This window comes from Leptopilina heterotoma, unplaced genomic scaffold, assembly GCF_015476425.1.
Source record: "Leptopilina heterotoma isolate Lh14 unplaced genomic scaffold, ASM1547642v1 Lhet_178, whole genome shotgun sequence".
Classification (NCBI taxonomy): domain Eukaryota; kingdom Metazoa; phylum Arthropoda; class Insecta; order Hymenoptera; family Figitidae; genus Leptopilina; species Leptopilina heterotoma.
In genome coordinates, this window is record NW_025110894.1 from 79,867 (window position 1) to 106,118 (window position 26,252).

Consider the following 26,252-nt stretch of genomic DNA (forward strand, 5'->3'; position numbering starts at 1 on the left):
AAAAAATGAACAGAATTTGCTTGGAACTCGTTACTCGGGGGTTTTCGGGGTCGCTGAATACGAATCTGGCATCAGATTTTCAAAATTCAAAATGGCGGATCCAATATGGCGGACGCGAAATTAAAAAATGAACAGAATTTGCTTGGAACTCGTTACTCGGGGGTTTTTGGAATCGCTGAATACGAATCTGGCATCAGATTTTCAAAATTCAAAATGGCGGATCCAATATGGCGGACAAACAAACAAATGACAAACGACAGACTTACACGAACGATTCTCTCCACAGGTAAGTACCGACTTCAATCAAACAAATAAAAATCGACACAATTAACACAAACGATTTCCTCCACAGGTGAGTATCGGCTACAATCGGACAAATCACAATCAACAGACTTACACGAACGATTATCTCCACAGGTAAGTACCGACTTCAAACAAACAAATGACAAACGACAGACTTACACGAACGATTCTCTTCACAGGTAAGTACCGACTTTAATCAAACAAATAAAAATCGACACAATTAACACAAACGATTTCCTCCACAGGTGAGTATCGGCTACAATCGGACAAATCACAATCAACAGATTCACACGAACGATTATCTCCACAGGTAAGTACCGACTTCAAACAAACAAATGACAAACGACAGACTAACACGAACTATTCCCTCCAAAGGTAAGTATCAACTTCATTCAAACAAACGACATTCAAGAAACTATTACTAACGATTCTCTCAACAGGTTAATATAGCTTTTACGTTGAAAGAAGGTATTTTATTGAGTAGAAGCAGTATTATTGTATCTGTTTTTTACATCACATCCTGCATTAAGTTTGACATTTTCAGTTACTTATCGGTTAGCAATTCTTTACTAATATCTACAGTTTGTTCAATCGGATTGTCAAAAATGGTACATTATATTGAGTATCAAAAAATTAATTCTTTTTTTTATAGACAGAAATACTATGAAGAGGATTTTACGTTAAACGAGTTACCTGACTGTGGATTGTCAGGATTCATTCACTTTTGATTTTACTCTTTAATTTTATCCGAACGTTTTGAATCTTCTAAGTTTATTAATAAATTTATTAATACTCATGCCAGATTCGTATTCAGCGACTCCAAAAACCCCCAAAAAAACGAGTTCTAAGCAAATTCTGTTCATTTTTTATTTTCGCGTCCGCCATATCAGATCCGCCATTTTCAATTTTGAAACTCTGATGCCAGATTCGTATTCAGCGACCCCAAAAACCCCTGAGTAACCAGTTTCAAGCAAATTCAGTTTATTTTTAATTTTCGCGTCCGCCATTTTGAATTTTGAAAATCTGATGCCAGATTCGTATTCAGAGACCCCAAAAACCCCTGAGTAACCAGTTTCAAGCAAATTCAGTTCATTTTTAATTTTCGCGTCCGCCATATTGGATCCGCCATTTTGAATTTTAAAAATCTAATGCTAGATTCGTATTCAGCGACACCAAAAACCCCCGAGTAACGAGTTTTATGAAAATAGGTTTGAAATTTCATCTGAAATACTTTTATTTTATAAAATATTACAAAAAATTGTTATTTATTATTAAAAATTATAAAAAAAAATTTCAAAAAAGTAATTGTAAATATAGTTTAGGATCTAATTTGTAAAGAAAAAAAATTATGATTTCAAAAATTAGTAAGGATAAGTAAAAAATGAATTTTTTCTGAAAAAGAAGCATTATTTTTTGTTATTTATTTGTTTATAATATTTTTATTATTAACAAATTGTGAATCAACAGTTTTCTTAGACTTGTTTAGGTATGAGGAACATGCCCGGAAAAAAACCCTAAATTTATTAATAAATATGCCATAGAAATACTGAAAACTGAGAAGGAAAAGGTGGGTCGCTGAGCGACCCACTGTGACGCAAAGGGTTAAAATTTCTTTTATGTGTGTTTGTTCCTAATGGTCCTACAAAACTAGTATACCAATCATGTTTACAAAAAGAAATTTCTTATTCGTTAAAAAAATTTACAAAAAAAAGTAAGAATCCGACAGTAGTCGGCCACCTGAAAGCAATCTTTTTAATTAACACTGTTTTAAAAGTGCAATTCATATTTTTTTTCGAATTCTTTTATGTGATATTGTTCCTTACAATAACACAAAACTATTAAACCAATCATGGTTATAAAAAAAAATTTTTATTCGTTAAAACAATTAGTAAATAAACCAGTAAGAATCCGACAGTAATCTGCCACTTGAAAAAGCTTTCAAAAACCGTACAAATTTTTTTTTCTCATTTCTCAATTACAAAAGCTTTTAGATTTATTTATGATCACCATATATCACTGATAGTGAGGTTAGGTTATTGAAAATGTTTTTTCTATTCTTTTTTGTCGTTTAATATATGAGTTACAAAATAAAAAAGATATAATTCATTAATTAAAACAGTCCCCTTACTTAATATTTAAATAAATTAATTGATTCCTTAATAATTGATTAATATTAATATAATAGTTGTTTATTTTTGTGACATTTAATGTATTTAATTTATGGGTTAGCTTACCATATTTATTCATTCCGCGCAGGATAAGGAAGGGATTTCTCAAGATGCTTAATTTGTCCTTCCGCCATAAACTCATTTTCCCTCCAAGAGAAATGACTCGAATATCTGGTCAGACATCCGCATGCAAACTTATGCATGCAGGTTGCATAATTTCCTATGTCTCTCACTCTTGAACGCTACTTATAGCAACCTGCATGCAAAAGTTTTGCATGCGGAGGTCTGAACGCTCCCTTATTGCGCAAAGTTTTATGGTATTAAAAGTTCTTGAAACAAATATAGAGTTCTATTCTTTTGAATTGACTGGATTGACTTCTATGTCAAAAATTTTCTATGTTTTTCATTTTCTATGTCTATTCTATGTAGTCAATTCAAAAGAATAGAATGTTCGACGAGTAAATATGAAATGTTTATTCATCTCAATAGACTGCTTCCAATTTCAGAAGCGCATTAAAAGGAATACAACTTTTGACAAACAATTTGGAAAAGCCTAATCTTTCCAATTGTCTGTAGGAGCTCCTCTACTTATTGTCTTAAAATAAAACGCAGTGACAGTTATGTTTCGCGTCGTGTGAATTTCATTGTAATTTCAGTGCTAAACTATTAAAATTAAATATTAAAACTAGTGAAAATATGGTTAAAAAACGCAAAGTCCTTACGATAAAATATAAAATGCTCTTACTGAAAGGAATTTTCATATGTTCAATGTTTAACGTCAAGTTTTGAAACCTAACCTCACTTTCTAGTGAAATCTTGAGTGGTAGTGAGGGTAGTGAGTCAATTCAGTGAAATAGAAATTTCTACTGATTTGCTGTAGATTCTGATTCTTTTGAATGCGCATTTCATATTTTTGTGAAGTCAATTCAGAATAATAGATTTTTTTGAAATTTTGGTGGTTCCCGTGGAATAGAGCTCCGAGGTAAATTCGCGCGCTAATTTAAGAAGAATACAACTTTTGAATTCTTTTCAATCCTACGCTTCTTACCGGGGAAACATTTATTAAAAAAAAATAAATCAATATAATGTTATCTCTTTTTATCTCATAGGAATATTTGACTCTTGGGGGGGGGGGCAAGCACCCGTGGCCCCCCTGGATCCGTCACTGGGTGTATTTAAATATTTAGAGTGTTTTCTAATAAAACTCTCAAATATGAACAATTAGTCCCTCCAAATGTTTATTCCAAACCTCCAGTTTTCTCAGTGTAACAATAAAAACATAATTTAAAAATATTTCATAAATTGACCTTAATATAGTTAGAAATGATTCGTTAATATAGATAATTTTTAATTTTGTACAACGATAGTTTATTAATTTGAATCTTTCTCACAAGCGGTGAAATAAAATTGAGATTAATATATAAGGACAGTTGAAACTTTCTGAAGCAATAATTTAAAGCGTGCGATGCCCAGATAGCAAAGGTATCCGGCCCGCTTGGCACGCTTCGGCCGCCACACCGCGTGTAAGCTGTGACGCTGCAATTTAACTAGCCTCTGCTGGCGCACTTGCTGTAAGTTAAACGGGCTAGCAATGGGCTGGAGTATTGCCTTATACATTATCTAGCCCTCGTGCCTGCTATGGGCTAGCAATTGGTTAGATAGCTGAGCGGACAAGCTGTTTGTCTCCGACAATGAAGCTTGAGGGTTCAAATCTTCGAACCGTCAAATTTTTTTTCCGCTTAAAATATTAAAACGGTATTCAAAAGAATAAACTAAGCTTTTTTTCGTCTTCTTCAAATGAAAATGAAAAGAATTGGTCACAAACGGAATTCAAAAGAATTAAAAATTTCGAATTCTTATTAATTCCTTACTTCTTAGGGAGCGTTCAGACCTTCTCATGCAAAACTTATGCATGCAGGTTGCCATAGTAGCGTTCAAGAGTGAGAGAGATAGAATAATTTCCTATCTCTCTCACTCTTGAACGCTACCATGGCAACCTGCATGCATAAGTTTTGCATGAGATCGTGTGACTGTACCCTTACTGGGAATGTATGACATCAATGCGCAAGATATGTAAACTGGTGGAGAATTTAATTTGAATGTGAATTGTCCATCACAGGAAAAATTTTAAAAGACATAACAAATTACATTATAAAAATTGTTGCAAGCAATCAAGATCTTTGTCCAATTTCAAAATATCAGTTTTTAGGTTTATCGCTGAATCTCCTTCTTTCTTGATATGAAGCATTATTTCTCAAACATCCCAGCCCAAAAAAAAGTCTTGGGATTGGCTTCATATTTTGGGAAATTGTTATCCTATATGAAAGTAATAAATTTGCAAAATATTAGTTCTTTTAAAAAAAATTCTAGAAAGTAGTGGAGGTTGAAGTTTTGACATTTTCAGTAACACTGTGATTTTCAAAACCATATAACTTTTATAATACTTTACCGATTTTAATGTTTCTATAATGCATTTAAATCATTTTTCATGTACTTTCTAAAAATTTTAAAAAAAATTTTTTAAAAAAACTTTTAACCTTCTTTTTTTAAAAAATAAAGTTTATTTTTTAATTTTGACCAAAATGGGTATTTTTAAAAAAAATTTTTTTTATTTTTATTGGAAAGCTGACATTTTTAAAAAAAACATATATGTTTCATAGTGGGATGGCCATAAATTTAGAAGATATTTAAAAACAAACTAAACGGCGCGCCCGCGTCGCTGTACGTTACGCTGTCGCTGCGCCGTTGAACGACACAAATATTACTGTTTCCTCTTCATCTGCTTCAGTAAAAGCTCTCTGCATTCTACAGGGTTGAGACTGTCATAAAAATAATGCCTGCATTACTGTTACTAAAAAAAATTTTAAATAATTAATTTTGAAAACAGAAGGGTAAAGCTTAAAAAATTTTTGCCTGAACAATTTTGAATAAATAATAAAATTATAATTATAAATTTAATTGACGAGATAATAAATCATTTTTTCTATTTTTTACTCGGTTTTTTTAGAAACTCCTGGAGTAATTCTTTTTACTTTTTTTAGGAAAATTATCAAATTCAAAAATTCCATAGTCTTCAATATTCTCCAAATAATCGAATTTTGACTGCAAAAGTTCTTTTTGACTAGACGCTAAAATATTGTAAAGAAACCCAAACATTTTACAGTGGCAAAGACATCTACGTTGAGACAGCGAAAAATATTAAAGAACAAATTTGATAATGCTCAAACTATACAAGGGATTTGATAATTTTCCTAAAAAAGTAAAAAAAATTACACCACGAGTTTCTCAACAATAAGAACCGAGTAAAAAATGAAAAAAATTATGTACTATCTCGTCAATTAAATTTAAAAAAAACTCTTTTAACTTTAAACTCAAGTTAACACAGGGGCGGATCCAGCTTTCAGAATAGGGGGTGGTCAGCTCGTGGTCATATATATATATATATATATATATAATTAAATAATAATTAAATTTACCGGAAGACTGACTTAATTTATTAAATTAGTTGTTATTTTTGTTGTGGCCTTTGGTCAAGAATATATAAAAACAACTACAATTAATTTATTAAACTAAATTTAAATAATTAAATCATATATTTCTATTTTTAGAAATAAATAAGGAAAATACATAAAATATAGATAAAACGAAAAATGGGTCACAATTTTCAAAACAAAGAGTACCTATTATTTAAATGACAAAGTTAATTTTTCTGTTCTTTTTAGAAAATTTGTTGATTATTTCATCAATGTCCAGCGTTAAATCTTTATGAATGTTGAGAAGAGCTAATCCTGTTTGAAGCTCTTGTTCCATGGAGGCGCGTAGCTAAGTTTTTAATCTGCGTAGAGTTGAAAATGACCTTTCTGGAGTTGCAGCACTGACTGAAAGAGTAGCCAGTATTATTAAGAAAATATTAATGTTTGGATACAAATTCTTGTCACAGTGATCTATTAGATCAACTACCGAATCGGGGATAGGTGATTTATTTTCTATTTCTCTTTTCCATTTAATCATCCAAAGTCGATATTCGTTAATAATTGAAGTTTCAGTGTCATTAAAAAAAAATTTATAAATTTGTACAACTTTTTTGACAGTATCAATGTCTTGGTCAGAGTATGTCGATTTTGGTAAAAATACTCCTAACTGAAATAAGTCTAAGACATCAGGAGAAAGTCTGTAATTCAGATCATTTACGATGAAATCTAGAAGAGGTATGTAGATTGATCTACGAAAATACGCCTCTACAGTTTCTGCCGGATGATTCGCTCTATGCATTTGTCGTGCATTAGTTCGAGGTGATTTTAATTGTACATCTAATTGTCTTGCTACTTCTTGAGCTTCTGCAAATAATTGCTGAAACACATTTTCTACGTTTTGTCGTTTTGACTTCAACAAGTCCATTGTGTCTTCCAGTGCGTCTGCGGCTCTTTTCATATCTAACTATGGAGTTTGCAAATAACGGCTTAGTGAAACGGTTGTACCTAGAACGTAAAATAAACATAATTATATTAATGATCAAGACATCCGAATCGATATTGACTTCGGATCAGGCAAAATAAGTCGAACTGAAAAGAATAAAATGAAAAACAATGAGTTAATTAATCAAAATATTTTGCCTGATTGCCTGCCTGCCTGGCAGTAAGCACGATTTTTTTGTACCTAAAATATCATTTAAGCATATCGATGATATTATAAAGTCGGAACTGCGTAGTGTTTGTAAAAGAGAATGAGCGTCGCTTGCAGTTTTGCTATCATTCCATGTCGATATTCTTTCTAATGCGTTACAAGTATTGACGAGATTATCACCTTGAAATTGCAAGTGGCCATCATGCCTTTCGACCCAACGTGTCTCACATATGCTTTGAAGTTTTACACCGTTAAATTCTTCTAAGAAAACTTGATGGCGTTTTGCAGATGCATTTGCAAATGCCACGATTTTTTTCATTGTCGCAGTTGCATTTCTGCAGGATGGAACTTTTGAAGAAGCAGACAAGGAGTTATTTAAAATATGATTGTTGCAAGGACAGCGTCCTTTTCTTCACATCCAACCATATTGTAAGCGTCACAGAAACATACAAAATCTTTCCTAATATTGCCATCCTTATAATATCGGAAAGATAAACTCAGCTAATCTATATAAGAAATGTCTGTCGTCTCATCAAACATTAAAGAAAAGAATTTCGCGTTTTTTATGTTTTGAAAAATAGTTTCTTGAATTTCCGCTTTACAAATGTCTATTAACTCATTTTGTACGGTTTTGCTTATATAAGTCGCATTTGAGCTGGCAGTTTTAAAAATTTTTAAAGTTTTAAATTTTAAAAGAGCTGTAAAATTTCCTTCTGAAGCTGCGACTACACTTTCATCATTATTGATAGTGAGCAACGGACCATTGTCTCTGTGCCCGCGCAGAGCTATATTTTGATGTCCACAAAATATTATTGTTTTTATAATTGGTCGTAAGCGTTCTCTGTTTTCAGCTATTTGAGCCATTCGTGAAGTGACAATTTTATTAGCAACATCAAATTCAGGATTTTTATAACTCATTAAAAAAGCTATCCCTATTTCAATTGACATCCGATGGTACTGCTTGCTTTCGTGTTGTATTAATATACCTTTTTTCCCCATTAAACGATCAAAAACTTTTAGTGGTTCCTTAACAAGTCGTCCGAGGTCTGATCTAGCAAAATCTTTTCCAGTAATAGCAAACAATGTGCAGTATACACAATAAAGCCCTTGATCCTTATGAGATAACACAAGCCAATGAAATTTCTCAAGATGAGATCTTTGAGCAAACTTTTTGCATGGCTTTCCTAGTTTTTTTACAATGTTATGTGGAAAAACATAATTAGATGGTGGCATCCAGTGTCGTTCAAGCAATAAATGTTTTGTATAATCAGATAATTCATTCATGTTTTGAACAATATAATTTCCAATATCTGAAGAAAAATCAGAGTGCAACGAGTCATTTGATAATTCACATAATGTTGACTGCACCTCTTGCTCAGGCATATTGGAAACCAACTTTACATCACCATGCTCAAGACAAGCTTCATCATTGGCAATATCGGTTTTCACTGAAAAATCCTCCATCAATGTTGCAGTAGAATTCTCATCAACTTTTTGTTTTTTAATAAAATACGTGCTAATATCTCGTATTGAACTCGCACTACGTTTTGAACCAGCACCATTATTTATCACATTATTAGCCTAAATCAAACCAAAAAAAGGGGTCATTCAAAAAAAAACAATACACTTCATAAAAAAGTAACAATATTTCATGCAACAAAACAAACAATCTTTAAAGAAATCAATCCTTATTAATAAAATCAGACTTTTGTCTGTACATTGCATAGAATTCAAAATTTCTATTATATTCCTTCTTTTTACACTCTAAGGAATGCGAAAATACTATTAAGAAAATTATGTGTGTATGTGTATATGTGTGTATGTGTGTATGTGTGTATGTGTGTATGTATGTCCGCAAATTTTCGACCGCGTATCACGGAAAAACGGTTCGATCGTTTGAAGTGAAACTTGGCAGTCTTTTAGGCATTAGCCTAACTTAAAATCCTAACTTAAAATTAAGTTAACGTACCATTTTTTTATTCTTTAAACCTTCAGACAAAATACATTTCTTCTTCTTTAATGTTCTTTTAATAAATCAGGTAGAAGTATGCAACAGAATTTACCGAGGTTATGTTTTTATTTGGTTGTCAAAGTGTTAAGAGCACGATCAAACTATGCCAGGTACGACTGTGAGCACACGAAACCTTTTCACGCTGTTTTGCGCACACCAGAAAAACAGAGCTTTCTAATTGGCCAGTAATCTTTCACGGTAATATTACAGACCAATCAGTCAGCACGAATTCAGTCCAACTCGGAATAAATGTAAGAACGGAAAGAATGACAGCTTTAAAGCAGAAGGTAGAAAATAGAAATGAATGAAAATAAATTTTTGCTGTCCTTTTTTACATATTTCATGCAACCGATTCTCACAAATCTGTTGTAAATTTTGTCTGACATAAAAGTCCAATTGCCTGAAAGTGCTAAAAAAAATTTAAATAAACTTCGAAGGGGGTGGTCATGACCTGCAAACCACCACCCTGGATCCGCCACTGGGGGCATTGTATTTCAAAACGGACCCCCTTGTAAACAATTACCAATTTAAGGCTATTTTTAAATAAATATTTCTCCTATTTAAATTAACCAATTAAATTTTGTTACTAGCAGTTTTTAAAGATAAATTCTCAAACTTTATGATAGTAAATAGCTTTTTTCAAAAAATAACGTAATTCAATAGAAAATTTAATTTGAAGGTTAAACTTCTAAATATCTTAAAACACGTTATATCCGATTTTAATAAAATTGATGTCAAAATAAAGCATAAATCTTATATTTTTATTCCTGTAAAAATGATCTTCGACATTTCAGTGGATTTTGAGAAATTAATTAACATTCACAATCGTTTCAGAGGTTTAAATATGTATAAATTGAGATCCACATATTAAATACGCAGCATTATTTGCTTTTTCATTGACCTAAAATTGTTAATTAAAAATTTTTTTTAATATTTAAAAAAATTTTAATCATTGCGATGGAAGCAGCATTTTTCAATTTTGTTATTTATTATTTATTATTATTAATTTTTTTTATCATTATTTTATTAATTTAGCTGAACAATAAAAATTGTCCACTATTATCAAAATTTTATAAAAACAAAAGCTACTCTATTTAATAAGTGGTTCTCAATTTATTCATATTTCAACGTCTGAAACGATTGTGGATTTTAATTAATTTCTCAAAATCCACTGAAACGTCGAAGAATATTTTTACAGGAATAAAATTAGAATATTTATGCTTTATTTTAACATCAATTTCATCAAAATCGGATATAACGTGTTTTGAAATATTTAGAAGTTTAAACTTCAAATCAAATTTTCTATAGAATTACGATATTTTTTTAAAAAAAGCTTTTTACTATTATAAAGTTCGAGAATTTATCTTTCAAAACTGCTAGTAACAAAATTCAATTGGTTTGTTTAAATAGGAAAAACATTTATTTAAAAATTGCCTTAAATTGGCAATGAAATGGAATGCCTCAAGTATATACTCTAGGGTGTCCGTTATTTCACAAGTTAGCTATTTTCATTTGGGTATCGTCAAAATCGTTTCTTTTTGACCTAAAAACAATTCTAGAAAGTAGAAAAAATTTTTACGATGCCGTTTAACCCTGCCTAAATAACAATACTTTTCCCATTTAATTAACAAGGGATTTTTGCACTTTTTAGAAAATCTACTTATTTATTCATTTTTATATGGTATTTCATTGAAAGTTTCTTGTTTTATGCATCCAATTGGACCATAACAATAATTTCAATTCATAAACTATCCAAGAATCACACAGTAGACTAAATCCATTTCAAATCAGGCAGATCGACTAACTTCATGGTTATAGAAAAAAAATTGTTTTGCTTGTAATTTTTTTTCTTTTCTTCTTCTTCTTCTTAAATGACTTGAGGCTTAGCCAACTGTCAGAACAAACACTTAGAAGAATAAGAATTAAGTATCAAAAGTGTCCATGAAATTGATTAATGTGAACAAAAAAATGTCATCAGACGCAATTCGGTAAACTATATAAATCTATGACGGTCGATGAACACGTGTTGAGAGGTAAAAATGTGAATTAGATATTTATACTATTGCATATATGAGTTTATAAGTTTATAAAAAGTCAGTTAAGAATCATTTCCTCCGAATACTTGAAGTTAGACACTTTAGAAATACAAATAAGTCAAAATTAGATAACTATAGACATTGTGAGGTAAATCCTCACTTAAATTGATGCTTGAGAACTGTACTTGGAAACGGTCAAAACCGAACCGATTTTTTTTTCTTTTGAGTATAATTTAATTTTTTTTTTGGGTCTTGTAGATGGTCTTGTCCTCTTCACAATCCAGTTTTAAATTTGAAAAAATATTTAAAATGATAAAAATAGGGGATGATTTTCTGAAAATAAATAAGATAAATTTTCTCAAAAACACCACCTTTTTGTTATCAAATTTTTACTACAAATTCCTAAAATAATTAAGAACATTTCCTATGAATTTCAAGCGGGCTAAACCATTCTGTCAATCAAGAGAATTTTTTTAAATATTTATTTTTGCAAATTTTTTAAATTGTTAACTTGCATTTTAAATATTTTTTCAAATTTCAAACTGGATTGTGAAGAGGACAAGACCATCTACAAGACCCAAGAAAAAAAATTAAATTATACTCAAAAGAAAAACGAGACACCCAGATTTGTCACAAAACTAGTTTACCGATATACATTCAAACGTACAAAAACGTTTTGTCGCTCAAATAACCATCTCCAAATCATAGGCTCCAAATATTAATTATTCTGACAGTTGATAAAAAAGTGAGGTTATGTTGAGGAAATGTTTTGACAATGATAGCGAAATCATAGAGATTTTTAGATTTCTAGCGAATCTTAGGTTGGTAGTGCTGTTTATAACTATTGCTATATATATCTACGCCTGCGCAAATGAGTTTATCGCAACGCGTTTTTGCAGTAGTCTGTGTGCTACTATTCTTGATAAAAACGTCGACTCATTCTGTCCTTCTCACTTGGTTCATCGCAGTCGTTACATTATTTTTCTTTTTCGTACTCTGCACGGAGAGAAATCTGTTGCTACTATTGCTTGCAGAATCTTTACAAATTTTATTAGTCACTGCTGAATAGAATTTTAGCTTGAGGTTATAATAATTTATATGGGGCAAAATTCCTCAACTGTCCAGGTCAAAAAATGAATTTTCTCTAAACTTTGCTAAAATGTTACTATTATTAGTAGAAGTGTAAATGTAAATTTTTTTTGAATTTGATAAAATATTTTTTGAGTTATGAAGTTTCAAAATTTTGATTTTTTTGAAAATATCTTTTTTTCAATTTAATATATTGATAAGTAAAATTAATCAAATTTAAAGTATGAATAGTGATTTTTAAAGAGGTTTTCACGGGCTATAAGCTGGTGATGAAAAAAAAGTTGTTTTCTTTCAATTTGACCTTGAAATTCAAGGTCAAATTCTTATTTTAATATATCTCAAAATCGATGTTTTTTATTTTTTTCTAACCTATCCCAATCGAAAGCTCATAGGAAAAAAGGTAAGCTTTCGATTGGGATAGGTTAGAAAAAAATAAAAAACATCGATTTTGAGATATATTGAAATTAAGAATTTGACCTTGAATTTCAAGGTCAAATTTAATGAAAACAACTTTTTTTCATCACCAGCTCATAGCCCGTGAAAACCCCTTTAAAAATCACTATTCATACTTTAAATTTGATTCATTTTACTTATCAATATATTAAATTGAAAAAAAGATATTTTCAAAAAAATCAAAATTTTGAAACTTCATAACTCAAAAAATATTTTATCAAATTCAAAAAAAAATTTATATTTACACTTCTACTAATAATAGTAACATTTTAGCAAAGTTTAGAGAAAATTCATTTTTTGACCTGGACAGTTGAGGAATTTTGCCCCATATACGAAATCATCTATTTAATGTAATGGAGAGTTCGATGCAATAAAAACAAAAAGCAGCTGCTAATTTTGCACGAAATCTTTATTATAAATATAAAGAAAACGTGCTATAAAAGTATTAGATTCTTCTTATAAGAATCGCTCGAACTCCGACTGATTTTCAGGCGGACTTTATACAACACAATCTTACCTGCGTATACGCACATATATATTTCTCTGGATGATTTCGAGGAACGGAACGCGTACAACGCGGTGACGTTTGCAATAACATAACCTAACAATTTTCACATGTTGCTTATACATTCAAACACGAATAAAAATGCAATAATTTTTAACTAATATTAGTTTTTTGCAGTAGTCATACTTACTATTAAATAAATATTATATTTTTATAACAGCAACAAGTATTAAATACTATCACTGCAAAAACAAGTGTCTCATTTTGAGACGTTTTGTCCCATATTTGAAACACATAAGATGTCTTAGTCCACATATTTGAAACAGATATGTGTCTCATTTTAAGACGTTTCAAAGTGTCTTACACATTTAGCACTGCATTTTGAGACACGAAATGTGTTTCGAGTATCCGTCTCACACTAAGAAGACGATTTACGTGTCTTATACGCATTGAGTTACCTTTAATGTCTTAAAATGAGACACGAGATGAAATTAAATGTTTCAATATAAAACAGATTTTGTATCTCAATGGTTTAAACACTTAAAGCAACTAATTTTAAGACACGAGTGAGATACCAGTTTTTGCAACATATAATATATAATGTTTTACAGGACAGAGAAATATCAAATATAGAGAGAGAGAAATATATGTGTGTGTGTGAGTTATATGTGCGTATACACAGGTAAGATTGTGTTGTATAAAGTCCGCCTGAAAATCAGTCAAAGTTCGAGCGATTCTTATAAGAAGAATCTAATACTTTTATAGCACGTTCTCTTTGTATTTATAATAAAGATTTCGTGCAAAATTAGCTACTGTCTCTTATGCTTATTGCATTGAAAGTATTTTTACAATAAGTATATGAATCCATGCTAAAAAAAATCTGTCCGCGCAAGCGCGGACACATTCTCATCCGCGCTTCGCGCGGGGACTCGCTTCGCTCGCAAGTTTCAGCGCGCCTCGGGGCGCACGATTATTGATCGTCGCGCTTCGCGCTCCGGCGATTATTTCGCACGTCGCGCTTCGCGCTCCGTGTGTTTTTTGAAAATTCGAAAAAATACGAAATTTTGAAAATTTGAAAGTTTTATATTTTTGTCGTTTTTTGACGAAATGAGCTGTCCAACGAACTCAGGCTTCATTTTAATGGACTAAGAAAGCACCCCAAATTGCAAGTCGATTCATTAAAATTTATTCGAGTTATCGTCGAGACAAAATTTTCTACAGACCAACAGACAGACAGACAGACAGACAGACAGACAGACGGACAGACACTTTTCTAAAAACCATTTTTTTGGAATCAGGGGGTCATGAAACGTAAAGATTTAGCAAAATTAGACATTGCTCAAAATCGCACAAATCCAAGACTTTCTCATTTTTGATGAGAATGTAAAAAACAAATATTACGAAAAAATTCAAAAACAGCAAAATTTTCGGATATTTTGAGTTCTTTTTTCTTCCTAATTTTGTATATTTACCTAAATTTGGCATCTAAAAGAAAAAAATGAAAGTTTTGACATGTTTTTAACTTTTTTTAATGTTTCGGCTAATGCTTCACTCACTATAAATCTCAATTTTTTGCACTTTTTTGGGAAAAAAATTTATAACTTTTTTGTTTTTTGTTGTACAAAAAAGTATCTAAAGGAAAAATTGTTTGTTTTTATTCAAAATTTAAGAAGAAAAATAAAAAAAATTTTTTTTTTTTAAATTGTAAAAAATCCAAAATTTTGAAAATTTCAAAATTTCAAAAAAATTCATAACTTTTTTGTTTTTTGTTATTCAAAAAAGTGTCTAAAGGAAAAGTTGTTTGCTTTTGTACAAATTTTAAGGAAAAAATTGGAAAAAAATATTTTTTTGAAAATTCGAAAAAATACGAAATTTTGAAAATTTGAAAGTTTTATATTTTTGTCGTTTTCTGACGAAATGAGCTGTCCAACGAACTCAGGCTTCATTTTAATGGACTAAGAAAGCACCCCAAATTGCAAGTCGATTCATTAAAATTTATTCGAGTTATCGTCGAGACAAAATTTTCTACAGACCAACAGACAGACAGACAGACAGACAGACAGACAGACAGATCGACAGACAGACACTTCGCTAAAAACCATTTTTTTGGAATCAGGGGGTCATGAAACGTGAAGATTTATCAAAATTAGAAATTTCTCAAAATCGCACAAATCCAAGACTTTCTCATTTTTGATGAGAATGTAATATAAGAGAAACGTTAAGAAATTTAAGTAATGTGCTCTTTCGAGTAATATTAGCAGCAGATTTCTCTCCGTGTGGGGTAGTCTTATTTGTACTACGTACGAATAAGAGCTCTTATGACGCTCTGTTCAAGAAAAGGCAGTTTTCTACTTATCTTCGGAGTACCAAAAAACGCCGTTTTTATGACTGAGTTATACAAAATTAATTAATAAGTAGATTTAGCAAAATAATCAGAAAAATCAATAAAAATGAATATTTGTTTCATTAAAAAAATTCATTTATTATTAATAAATTTTTCGCGATAATATGAAAATTTCTCTATCTAAAGGAATCATAATAGAAGCAAAATCAAGCATTGCTGATTAGTCAAAGAGTATTATAAACAAAATAAAAATTATTTTCTAAAAAGTGCAAAAATCCCATGTTAATTAAATGGGAAAAGTATTGTTATTTAGGCAGGGTTAAACGGCATTGTACAAATTTTTTCTAGTTTCTAGAATTGTTTTTAGGTCAAAAAGAAACGATTTTGGCGATACCCAAATGAAAATAGCTAACTTGGGAAATAACGGACACCCTAATATAATCTTATACGCGCGTCGATCTTCCCAGCCGTTTAAGCTGTTATAAGTGTCATGGCGTCGCGTTAGTAGATCAAAAAGCGTGTTTTGTACTGTATGATATTAAGTGTTTGTTTAAGTTTAACTGTCAAATTTTTGTAGTTTATTGTAAATATTTTTAACCAATAAATATTTATCAGTAATAGACAACATGAATCAATTAAAACTGGTTTAAACTCACACAGCACCGAAATAATTTCTAAAAATTTATTTAAGATAATACAGGGTGTCTACTAACCGGGAATTAATATAAATTTTGTGAAATTCAACTGAAAATAATAAAGAATTTCATTAAAAACTTTTTAAAAAATCGAATTTTTAAAGTATTTTAATTGAATAATTAATAAATAATTGAGTTTTATAAAGTGTCACATTCTAATGTATTCATGTTAGTAATAAATTTGTTTGGATTGTACATATTATTTTGTGACATATACACACACATACATCTGGACATTTGTTTAGAATTTCGCTGGTTACGATTCTAATGAAAATTCACGAGAAACAAGATTCAAGCAAATCTGTGTGATTTTTTCTTTCGCCATTTTGAACTTTGAAAATTTAGCAAATTTCATATTTGTTATCAGCGACCCCAAAAACCTCAGAGTGCCAAGTTTCAAGTCATATCTAGTGATTTTTAATTTTTTTCGTCCTCCGTATTGAATCCGCCATTTTTAATTTTTAAAAACTAATACCACATTCGTGATCAGCGACCCTGAAAACCTGCGAGTGATAATTTTCTAGCCAATTAAATTTTGAAAAAAACACAACACTTATTTTCAACATAACCTAGTGGCCGCCATTTTAAAAATTTTAAAAAATCCTTTTAGGATTAAATCAAAATGTATCTCATATGGGTAGTTCTACAAACGAAGGACGAAAATGAAGAAAATTTTGGCACAATATTTTCTTTACGTTCAGGTTTTAAAAAGTAGGTTAGATTGAAGTTAAAAGTATTATCAAAGTTACCTAAAAGTGGCAAGTCAACAAAATAAAAATTGTAAATTTTACATCTTAAGCACATGTGAATTCTGTCAGAAAGTGCCAGGAAACTGAGAATTTGGTCATTTCTCGTCAAAAAAATTGAAAAATAATGCTTAATAACAAAATAAAGAATACTGGTCAACAGGGAATAAGGTTCTACGACACCTAGAACAACAAAAGTATAAAAACATAAAATATTTTTTTTTAAAATGCGTGCCAGGAAACTGAGAATTTGTCTGACCAAATGGCCATTTCGGTCACAAAGTACACAATTTTAGTTAATTGAACTGCAAGTTAAATAAGATGCAAGCGATATCATATTTAGTTAACATTTACTAAGCACTGTGAAAAATGGTGAATTAATCGGACTGAAAATTCTTAATAATTTTAAGGTTTTTTATGATGCCAGGAAACTGAGAATTAATTCGATGGACAAAATTCAAGATAATATTTTTTAAATAAAATATCAAGTAATGTAACAATTATATAAATCTTTGTAAAGTACAACTATTTGAAATTATTATCAAAGTGTAAATTTGTATTTAATCGCTTATAAATAATATTTATATAATTTATTAACTTTCATTTTCACATTGGGGCATGCCAGGAAACTGAGAATTTAGCACTTGAATGCTTATTTTTTGCAAAAAATATTTTTTGAAGCCGGGTAACGTTTTGTGGCATAATAGTAATCATTAAGTACTACAGTTCCCATTGAAAATAATTTTATTTCTTTCAAAATTAACGTAAAAAAACCTTGGACATCATATATTCCCTCGTTTGTAGAACTACCCATATAAGACTATTATTTCCCAAGGTTTCAAAGAAATCAGAAGACCACTTGCAAATCGCTTTTTTTCTGACGGAGACTTACCCATATGTTTATTAGATGTGTTATATTTACAGTGTATCTTGTTTGAATGTATGTTGGTTTGTGTATGTGAATGAACTGCTGTTTTTCTCTTCAAATCTCTGAATTTTTTTTCTTGAGTGCACCCCGAAATTTTCCCGAACTCAACAAGAGTTGTTGTCGTACGGTTCGTATATTTTCACTGAACATGACAAGAGATTGTTAGATTTACCTTATAGTTTCTACTGGTTACAATATTAGAAAAATTCAATTCAGGAATGTTCCCTGAATAAATTTTTTCCGTGCAGCATGGGGCAAAAAGTTAAGAAAAACAAAATTTTCAAAAAAGGACATAACATGTATTTTATGCGAAAATATCAGAAACTTTTTTATTGAAAGTTGTAGAGGATAAGTTGCCCTACAATATTAATATATAAATATTAGCGTCTAAGCGGATTATATTGTCTAAAAAAATCATTTATGAAAAATTTAACCTTTCGCCCAGTCTCCCCTATGTACTATTTAAATAAAAAAACGCAATTCGTAAAATATTTCCGTATATGAAAAAAAAATTTTCCAACTTCATGCGCATTTTTCACCATTGAGAATGGTAAGCTCCCCTTAGTTAGTTTACTTACAAACAAATCTGGTTAGAATTTCAAACATGATAATCCAAAGTATTCTAATTTTGTAAAATTTTAACAGGTCTGGAAGCAGAATTGTTTTACGTACGAGAGGGTGAAATAAATGATTACGCAATTAGTTTCGTTGTTCCAGTACCAGCACACATTTCCAAGTTGCACTTTACGTGGCAAAATCTTGTTGGCAAACCGGTAAGTTAAAAACTGAAGAAATTTTGTCATTAATTTTCAAATAGTGCAAAAATATTAATTTTCTGCAAAATGTTCTGTTCTTTGATCTTAATATAATTTCTACTGTAATTATCAAATTAATTAAAGCTTATAATCAATTAAATACATTTAATTCGCGCCCGTACGGACTGCTAGTACTGCTGGTCTGTACCGATTCGGATCCCAAAATGCAACCAACGCGGAACAAATTAGGCTCCGACTTTCCGATCCGCTTACTTTATTAATGTGCAATTAAATAAATAATTATTAATAAAGAAATAATGTAATAATTTGAAAGATATATTTAACTTGAAAAAATGGGTTTCATATACCTACAATAAATAGTAATGTATTAAATACCTACAATTTGGCCAAAGCAATTTTTTTTTCACTACACCGAAAAAAATCTCGATGGTATTATTAACTATGACTCTATAGTTAATCTTAATCTAGTAAAAGTAATAAGGATTCCTAATCATTATGGTTAGGATCGCTAGGTTGATTCAACAAATTCAAGCCTGGCAAAAACAACCCTGCAAATCCTAGTCAAATTGACTAGGATTTTAGTAATTTTGCCTATTTCCATAATGCGCACGTGTCTGCTTCTGTTCTGACAGTGTTTACCTTTATATCTTCCGCGTCATTTATCGTGATTTCGTAAAACGATTTTTTATCATTACTCGCGTCTATTTTTTGTACATAAAATGGAGTTCTTACATACATCAAAATTGCTGGTTTCTCGAAACCTCTGGAAATATAGATAGTCCATGTTTTAGAAAGTAAACTATTTAATTATATGAGTCAATTCTTTCAGACTTTTTTGGTTAGGTTTCAATATAAATCGTCGAAATTTTTAAGCACGTGGTGACAACATTTTTACTATTTTAATCGCGCAGTGTGTTTGAAAATTTACCTTTGCAATAATTTGTGTATTTAAATTTATTTTCATTTGAATGTCATAAATAATTAAAAATAAATAGTTTTTGACAAGTGTATAAAATTGTGTACTCGAAATGTATAAAACATCATCTGATTAAGTATTGTATTTTGACTCGAGAATCTAGTGTCTATTAAAAAATTAAAATACCAGGTGTATTCCACGTCAGTTCAACACAAAAAATTTTATTAGGTTTTGGGATTCGGTTGAAATTGGGTAGATTATATCCTCTGGTGGTAGTAAATAAAATCCCTAAGCGATTTTAAAAAATTTCAAAAATTGGCGGACATATTGGATTTTTAATTTTTTTGTACCTTTTTTTTGAAAAATATATATCTCTGCTTCTTCTTAACGGATTTTAGTTTATGACCTCTTAAATTGTTCGTATTGAAATATACTTTTATTTAAAAAATTAAAATTAAAAAAATTATTTAAATTTTTTGTTTAAAAAATTAATTTAATTTTTTGAAAAGCCATAGAAAAAATATGCTACCTTCAATTTTGATTATTTTTTTACCATTTGTAGCCATAAATGTGTTGAACTTGTCCTGAAATTTTCATCGTGGGACAGCCAGTAGTTTTTGAGAAAAAAAATAAAACGTAAATCCTCGCATAGCGCTGTAGCGCTCAGTTTTAATGCCGCACGATTGTAAATGGAATTTTAATGAAAGTACGAGTTTTTATTAACCCTAGAACTAAAATATGATTTTTTTATGGACTAACGAAAAACTGGGGTGGTTTGGTACCCCAGATTTGAAACAATTGTAAAAGGTTACCTTTTTTGTAATTTTTTTAATTTGTCAACAATGTGGCTAATTTGAAAAAATTAAACGGATTTTAAAAGGTAAATAAAGATAAACTGTAAGACCTCGGAAACTCCCCCGTAAAAAATAGAAACCTCCTTTGTAATAAATAATTTTTATTCTATTTTAAAATCATTTAACATTTGTATATATTGTACCTAAATAATATTTAAATTTTCAAGTTGCCTTAAACAAAATAAAATTGTCTCTATTTACCTTTCAAAATCCGTTTAATTTTTTCAAATTAGCCACATTGTTGACAAATTAAAAAAATTACAAAAAAGGTAACCTTTTACAATTGTTTCAAATCTGGGGTACCAAACCACCCCAGTTTTTCGTTAGTCCATAAAAAAAATCATATTTTAGTTCTAGGGTTAATAAAAACTCGTACTTTCATTAAAATTCTATTTACAATCGTGCGGCATTAAAACTGAGCGCTACAGCGCTATGCGAGGATTTACGTTTTATTTTTTTTCTCAAAAACTACTGGCTGTCCCACGATGAAAATTTCAGGACAAGTTCAACACATTTATGGCTACAAATGGTAAAAAAATGATCAAAATTGAAGGTAGCATATTTTTTCTATGGCTTTTCAAAAAATTAAATTAATTTTTTAAACAAAAAATTTAAATAATTTTTTTAATTTTAATTTTTTAAATAAAAGTATATTTCAATACGAACAATTTAAGAGGTCATAAACTAAAATCCGTTAAGAAGAAGCAGAGATATATATTTTTCAAAAAAAAGGTACAAAAAAATTAAAAATCCAATATGTCCGTCAATTTTTGAAATTTTCTAAAATCGCTTGGGGATTTTATTTACTACCACCAGAGGATATAATCTACCCAATTTCAACCAAATCCCAAAACCTAATAAAATTTTTTGTGTTGAACTGACGTGGAATACACCACCAAGTCGTGTTTAGTGTAGTTGTTATCGTTCCGGGTTTCAAAGTGCGTATTCGTTAGGTTCAGGTGTTCGCGTCCCCCCTGCGTCAAATATTTATTTCATAAGTTTAAATTAATTCCAAGGAATATAAATACAAAATCAAATATAAATATGTTCAAATATAATAATTAATTTTTTTCTTTTTTCTTTTAATTAGTTTTCCTCTTTTATTTGATAATAAGAATTTGATTAGCAATTTCAAATAATTATGATACACAGTGTAAATCTAATATTATTCTCCTAGTCAATTTGACTATTTTTTCCTGATTACATCGACTAATTTTCCTGGTCACTTTAACTATGCTTGAATCTTATTACTTTGACGAGGATTCTATAGTTGGCTCCTCTCGTAACTAGGAAACCTAGTCAATTCCTGGTATACGGGTCCTAGGCATTTTTTTTGGTGTAAAGAATGAAAAGAAAATTGTTTTGGACAAATTAAAAATCTGAACTGAAATCTGACGTGCAATTGCCCATATATATATAAACCTATTGAGATAAAATTCATATACATATTCTCACATCATGATTACAAGAAAAATATAGTATTATTCTATAATGTAAGTAGTATGACTATTCTGAAACCTAAACGTAAAACAACATATGTGCGTACCGAAATTCAGCCCAATAGGTCCCGACATGTAGAACTTAAGGGGGACAGGGTGATTTTTGGAAATTTTCTTTTTAAAGTAAGTTTCTTTCATTTCTGGTTCGACAGCATGACCTCTAATCAGATCCGCTATAATTTTTCTGTGCTCTATTGGTAAAACTACAAATGTGTACTAAATTTTAGCTCACCATGTCCCAAAATGTAGAAGTTAAGAGTAGGAAATATTTATTTTTTAAATTTGTTTAGAAAAAAAATTGATTTTATTCCTTTCTACTTTGCAAATATGACATCCAATCAGGTTCGTTATATTTTTCCCATAATCTACACTTAAAAATGAGTATGTGTACTGAATTTCAGCTCACTAGGTCTCGATATGTAGAAGTTCAGTATGGGGACAGGGTCACTTTTTGACATTTTTTCGAAAAAATTCAATTGCATTCCTTTTTAGTTCGTAAATATAACCTCCAATCAAGTTAACTAAAATTTTCTCAAAATCTACAAATGAAAATGTGTACAAAATTTTAGCCCAATGAGTGACCGTATGTAGAAGTTCAGTATGGGGACATCATTTTGTGACATTTTTTCGAAAAAATTAAATTTATTTCCTCTCTAGTTGGTAAATATGATCTCCAATCAGGTTCGCTAAAATTTTCTCAAAATCTACAATTGAAAATGAAAATGTTTACCGAATTTCAGCCCAATAGGTGACAATATGTAGAAGTTTAGTATGGGGACAGGGTCATTTTTTGACATTATTTCGAAAAAATTCAATTTCTTTCTCTCCTAGTTTGCAAATATGATCTCTAATCAGGACAGGCATATATTTATTTGCCTTGACCACGTGTTTGCGCAGGCGCGAGTATATTCTCGTGAAGGAATATCCGCTAGCGGATATTCTCTATTTATACCACTATATTATACCACTATATTATACCACTATTTATACCACTCGGTGTAAACTCCTTCTATAACAGCTAATTTTCTTCTAACCAATAAAAATTGGATGTATTATCCAACCTTTTTTCTGCGTGCAGCGAGCGGCTCAAGGCTTGTCACTGCTACCCGACTGGTAATATTCCTTCCAAGCCTCGCGTTCGTCCCCTTATTCTATGTTGCCCTTCAATTTATTACTAATTCGACATTTTTAATTTTATTGAGTAATTTCTTCTAAAATTAAAGTATAGTCTCATTAAGACCATTTTTGTATCTTAGTTTATGAATTTTCGATAACGATTTAGATTTAATTTTTACAGTGCTATTATTTCCGCCGTTAAGTACCACTCTATTGTGTCGTTTTGTGAAATGGGTGGGGTGACTTTGTATAGCTCGTCTACAAATTTATATTTAAGGTCAGTTGGAGTAAATCCGGACAGGGGGTAAATGCGGACAAGAGAAGTTGGAGCTTAATTTACAAATTAAAAATTAAGTTCGACGTCAATAATTCCAGTTCAGATCACCTACAAGAGATTCTGAGTATTGCCAAATTTTTATCTTGACAATTGGCAACAGGATAATTAAAGTTGTCGCTTAATGCAAAAAAATTGACATCAATTTTCAGACTGGTTCAGTATTTGATCTCGCATTTGAAAAGTAACAAACTTAAAAATCATACAAAATTTTTTCATTATTCCTTATGACTCCCGGAAGAGAAATTGACTTGGATTTTTGATTTTTGTCAATTCAGTTAATAATGACTTTGGATAAATCCGGACAAAGCTTGTTGGGATTTGGCTGTAATTTTGTAAATTTATTACTTTTATAGTGATAAACAACTCCACTAAATATTTTTTCAAAATTTTGAAAATTACCAAAAATATGGTATTTTCAAAATTTTTGTCTTTTTTTTAAAGTGCTATAACTTTGCTTTTCATTAACCGATTTTGGATTTCTTTGGTTTTATGTATATTTTAAGTTAAAATTAATATAAAAAAAATTAAAAACATTTTTTTTTTGAAATTTTGAAAAATTAAAAATTCGTTTTTGAAAAAACATCTTCGATTTTGTTCAAAATTTTACTAAATGTTCGGAGTAAAAAAATAAAACGTAACCATGTGTACGGCGATAATGCTATAATGTAGCGCAAGCGTTACGAACATATGGGGCAAAATTCCTCAACCGCCCAGGTCAAAAAATGAATTTTCTCTAAACTTTGCTAAAATGTTACTATTGGGTTAGACTCTGTCAGAAAAAAAGCGATTTGCAAGTGGTCTTCCGATTTCTTTGAAAGCTTGGGAAATAGAAGTCTTATGTGAGTTAAATTTAACCCTAAAAGGATTTTGAAAAATTTTCAAAATGGCGGCCGCTACGCCATATTGAAAATGAGTGTTGCGTTTTTTTCAAAAATTAATATCTCTGAAACTTTTTGATCGATTTTAATAAAATTTACAGGCGATATAGTTAAAAATAAGTTGTTTAATGTTATATTATGTCCAAAAAAAAATTTTCAAAACTTGTCAAAAAAAATTTTTGAATTAATTTTTAGTTCAGTTGGCCTAATTTTTGAATTTTCTAATAAGTAAATATCGATTCCTTGTAATTTCACCTTTCATTTCATGAAAACAAATTTATGGAGACTCTAATGGTTCTCGAGATATTGCGATTTTAGTGGGAGCGCGTACCGCGGAATTAAACTCCGTAGCGAGGCGGAATATGAAGCGAGCGTTCAAACGTGGACTTTGTAAAAAAAATTTATGACTTTTTTAATTTTCATGCAAAAAAATTCTCCAGGTCACATTTGTCTTAATTTTTAGCTGCACTATAAGATTGCACTTTGCCAAAAATTCAATTTTAAAAATTTTTTTAAATTGCGGATGTTTAAAGTGGGTTATAAAATTGCACCACAATATATTCAAGGTTTTATTACATAAATGTTGTCAAAAATTTTAAAAAAATTCTTATTCAGGAGTATTTTTGATCGTTTATCATGAATCTGATATCAGAAATTAATTTGTCAAAATTTTCGATCTAATATGGCGGGTTTAAAATTTTGATTTTATAAAAATCAAAATTTTTTTTAAAAATCGTCAAGGGCGATTTTTGGAAGCGCTATTTTATGATTTTCTACATTTTTGAAGTAAATAGTCTAAATATTAATTTATAAATTAATAGTTACAAAAAATAATGATTGGGATATTTTAGAAACTCTTTTTTAGAAATTTAACCTTTTATACCTCTGCCCTTGACGTTGTTTTAAAATATTTACTTCAAAAATGTAGAAAATCAAAATTTTGAACCCGCCATATTGGATCGACAATTTTAGTAATTGGATGTTTAGTAATTGGATGTTTATTTTATAAGTACGACGTGAAGTGTACAAAGTCACAGGATAATACTAAAGTGATTTAGTGGATGATAAAGAACGTTTGGAGGCACCACCTCTTATGGCGCGGAATCTTTGACTGCAGGTCGAAATGAATTACTTATTTCTCCGACACTTCCCCTCGAACTGCAGTATATAATTACTCTCTTTGGATCGGAACGGGCTGCATTCCCAGCTGATGAACACAATTTTGGTGTTTACTCTTCGCTAGTCCCTTCGTCAGGATATCGTCTGTCATTTGATCGGATGGTATGTGCTCGATTATTACTAGTCCTTTTTCGATGGCGTCTCGAACGAAGTGATGCCTTATATCTATGTGCTTCGTTCGAGAGTGATATAATGGATTCGACGCTAGTTTTTGTGCTCCCATGTTGTCGATTTTGATTGTTATCGTTTGCGTCTTTATGCCGAAAGTTTCCATGAGTCGCTTCAAATATAGAGCCTCCTTTGTGGCCTCAGACAAGGCCATATATTCAGCCTCAGTCGACGACAAGGCTATGGTAGGCTGCTTCCTTGATTCCCATGTCACCGCTGCTCCATTCAGGACGAAGGTAAATCCTGTATAAGATTTGCGATCAATATGGCATCCTCCCCAATCAGAGTCGACGTACACCAATGGAGATGAATCAGATGATGAGTATACCAAGGCCAATTCGCGAGTTCCCTTTAAATTCGAGTCTGAGGCAATAACTTATCTCGCCTAAATCTTTCACTTCAAACCTGGAACAAAGACTTTTTATGAGATTATCAATCAGATTCTTACCACATGACATCAACAGAATGTCATCCACATAGACAATTATGAATATTTCGATTCCGTCCTTTTCCATGCGATAGATGCATGGATCCGCCGTTGATGGTACCGCTCCTAGATCTCTCAGCTCTTGGTCAAGACGTTGATACCAGGCACGACCAGCCTGCTTTAGTCCGTAAATGGCCTTGT

At 30.5% G+C, this 26,252-nt stretch overlaps 1 protein-coding gene across 1 annotated transcript in view; it reads left to right on the forward strand.

Annotated features, from left to right (window-relative positions):
- The window catches only part of LOC122499893 (tyrosine-protein kinase Drl-like), a 206,869-nt gene that overhangs the window by 67,650 nt on the left and 112,967 nt on the right, over positions 1 to 26,252 (forward strand). The window contains exon 2 of the mRNA XM_043608469.1: positions 18,547 to 18,674. Within this exon, the coding sequence (XP_043464404.1) occupies positions 18,547 to 18,674 (128 nt within the window). The remainder of the gene's footprint in view (positions 1 to 18,546; positions 18,675 to 26,252) is intronic.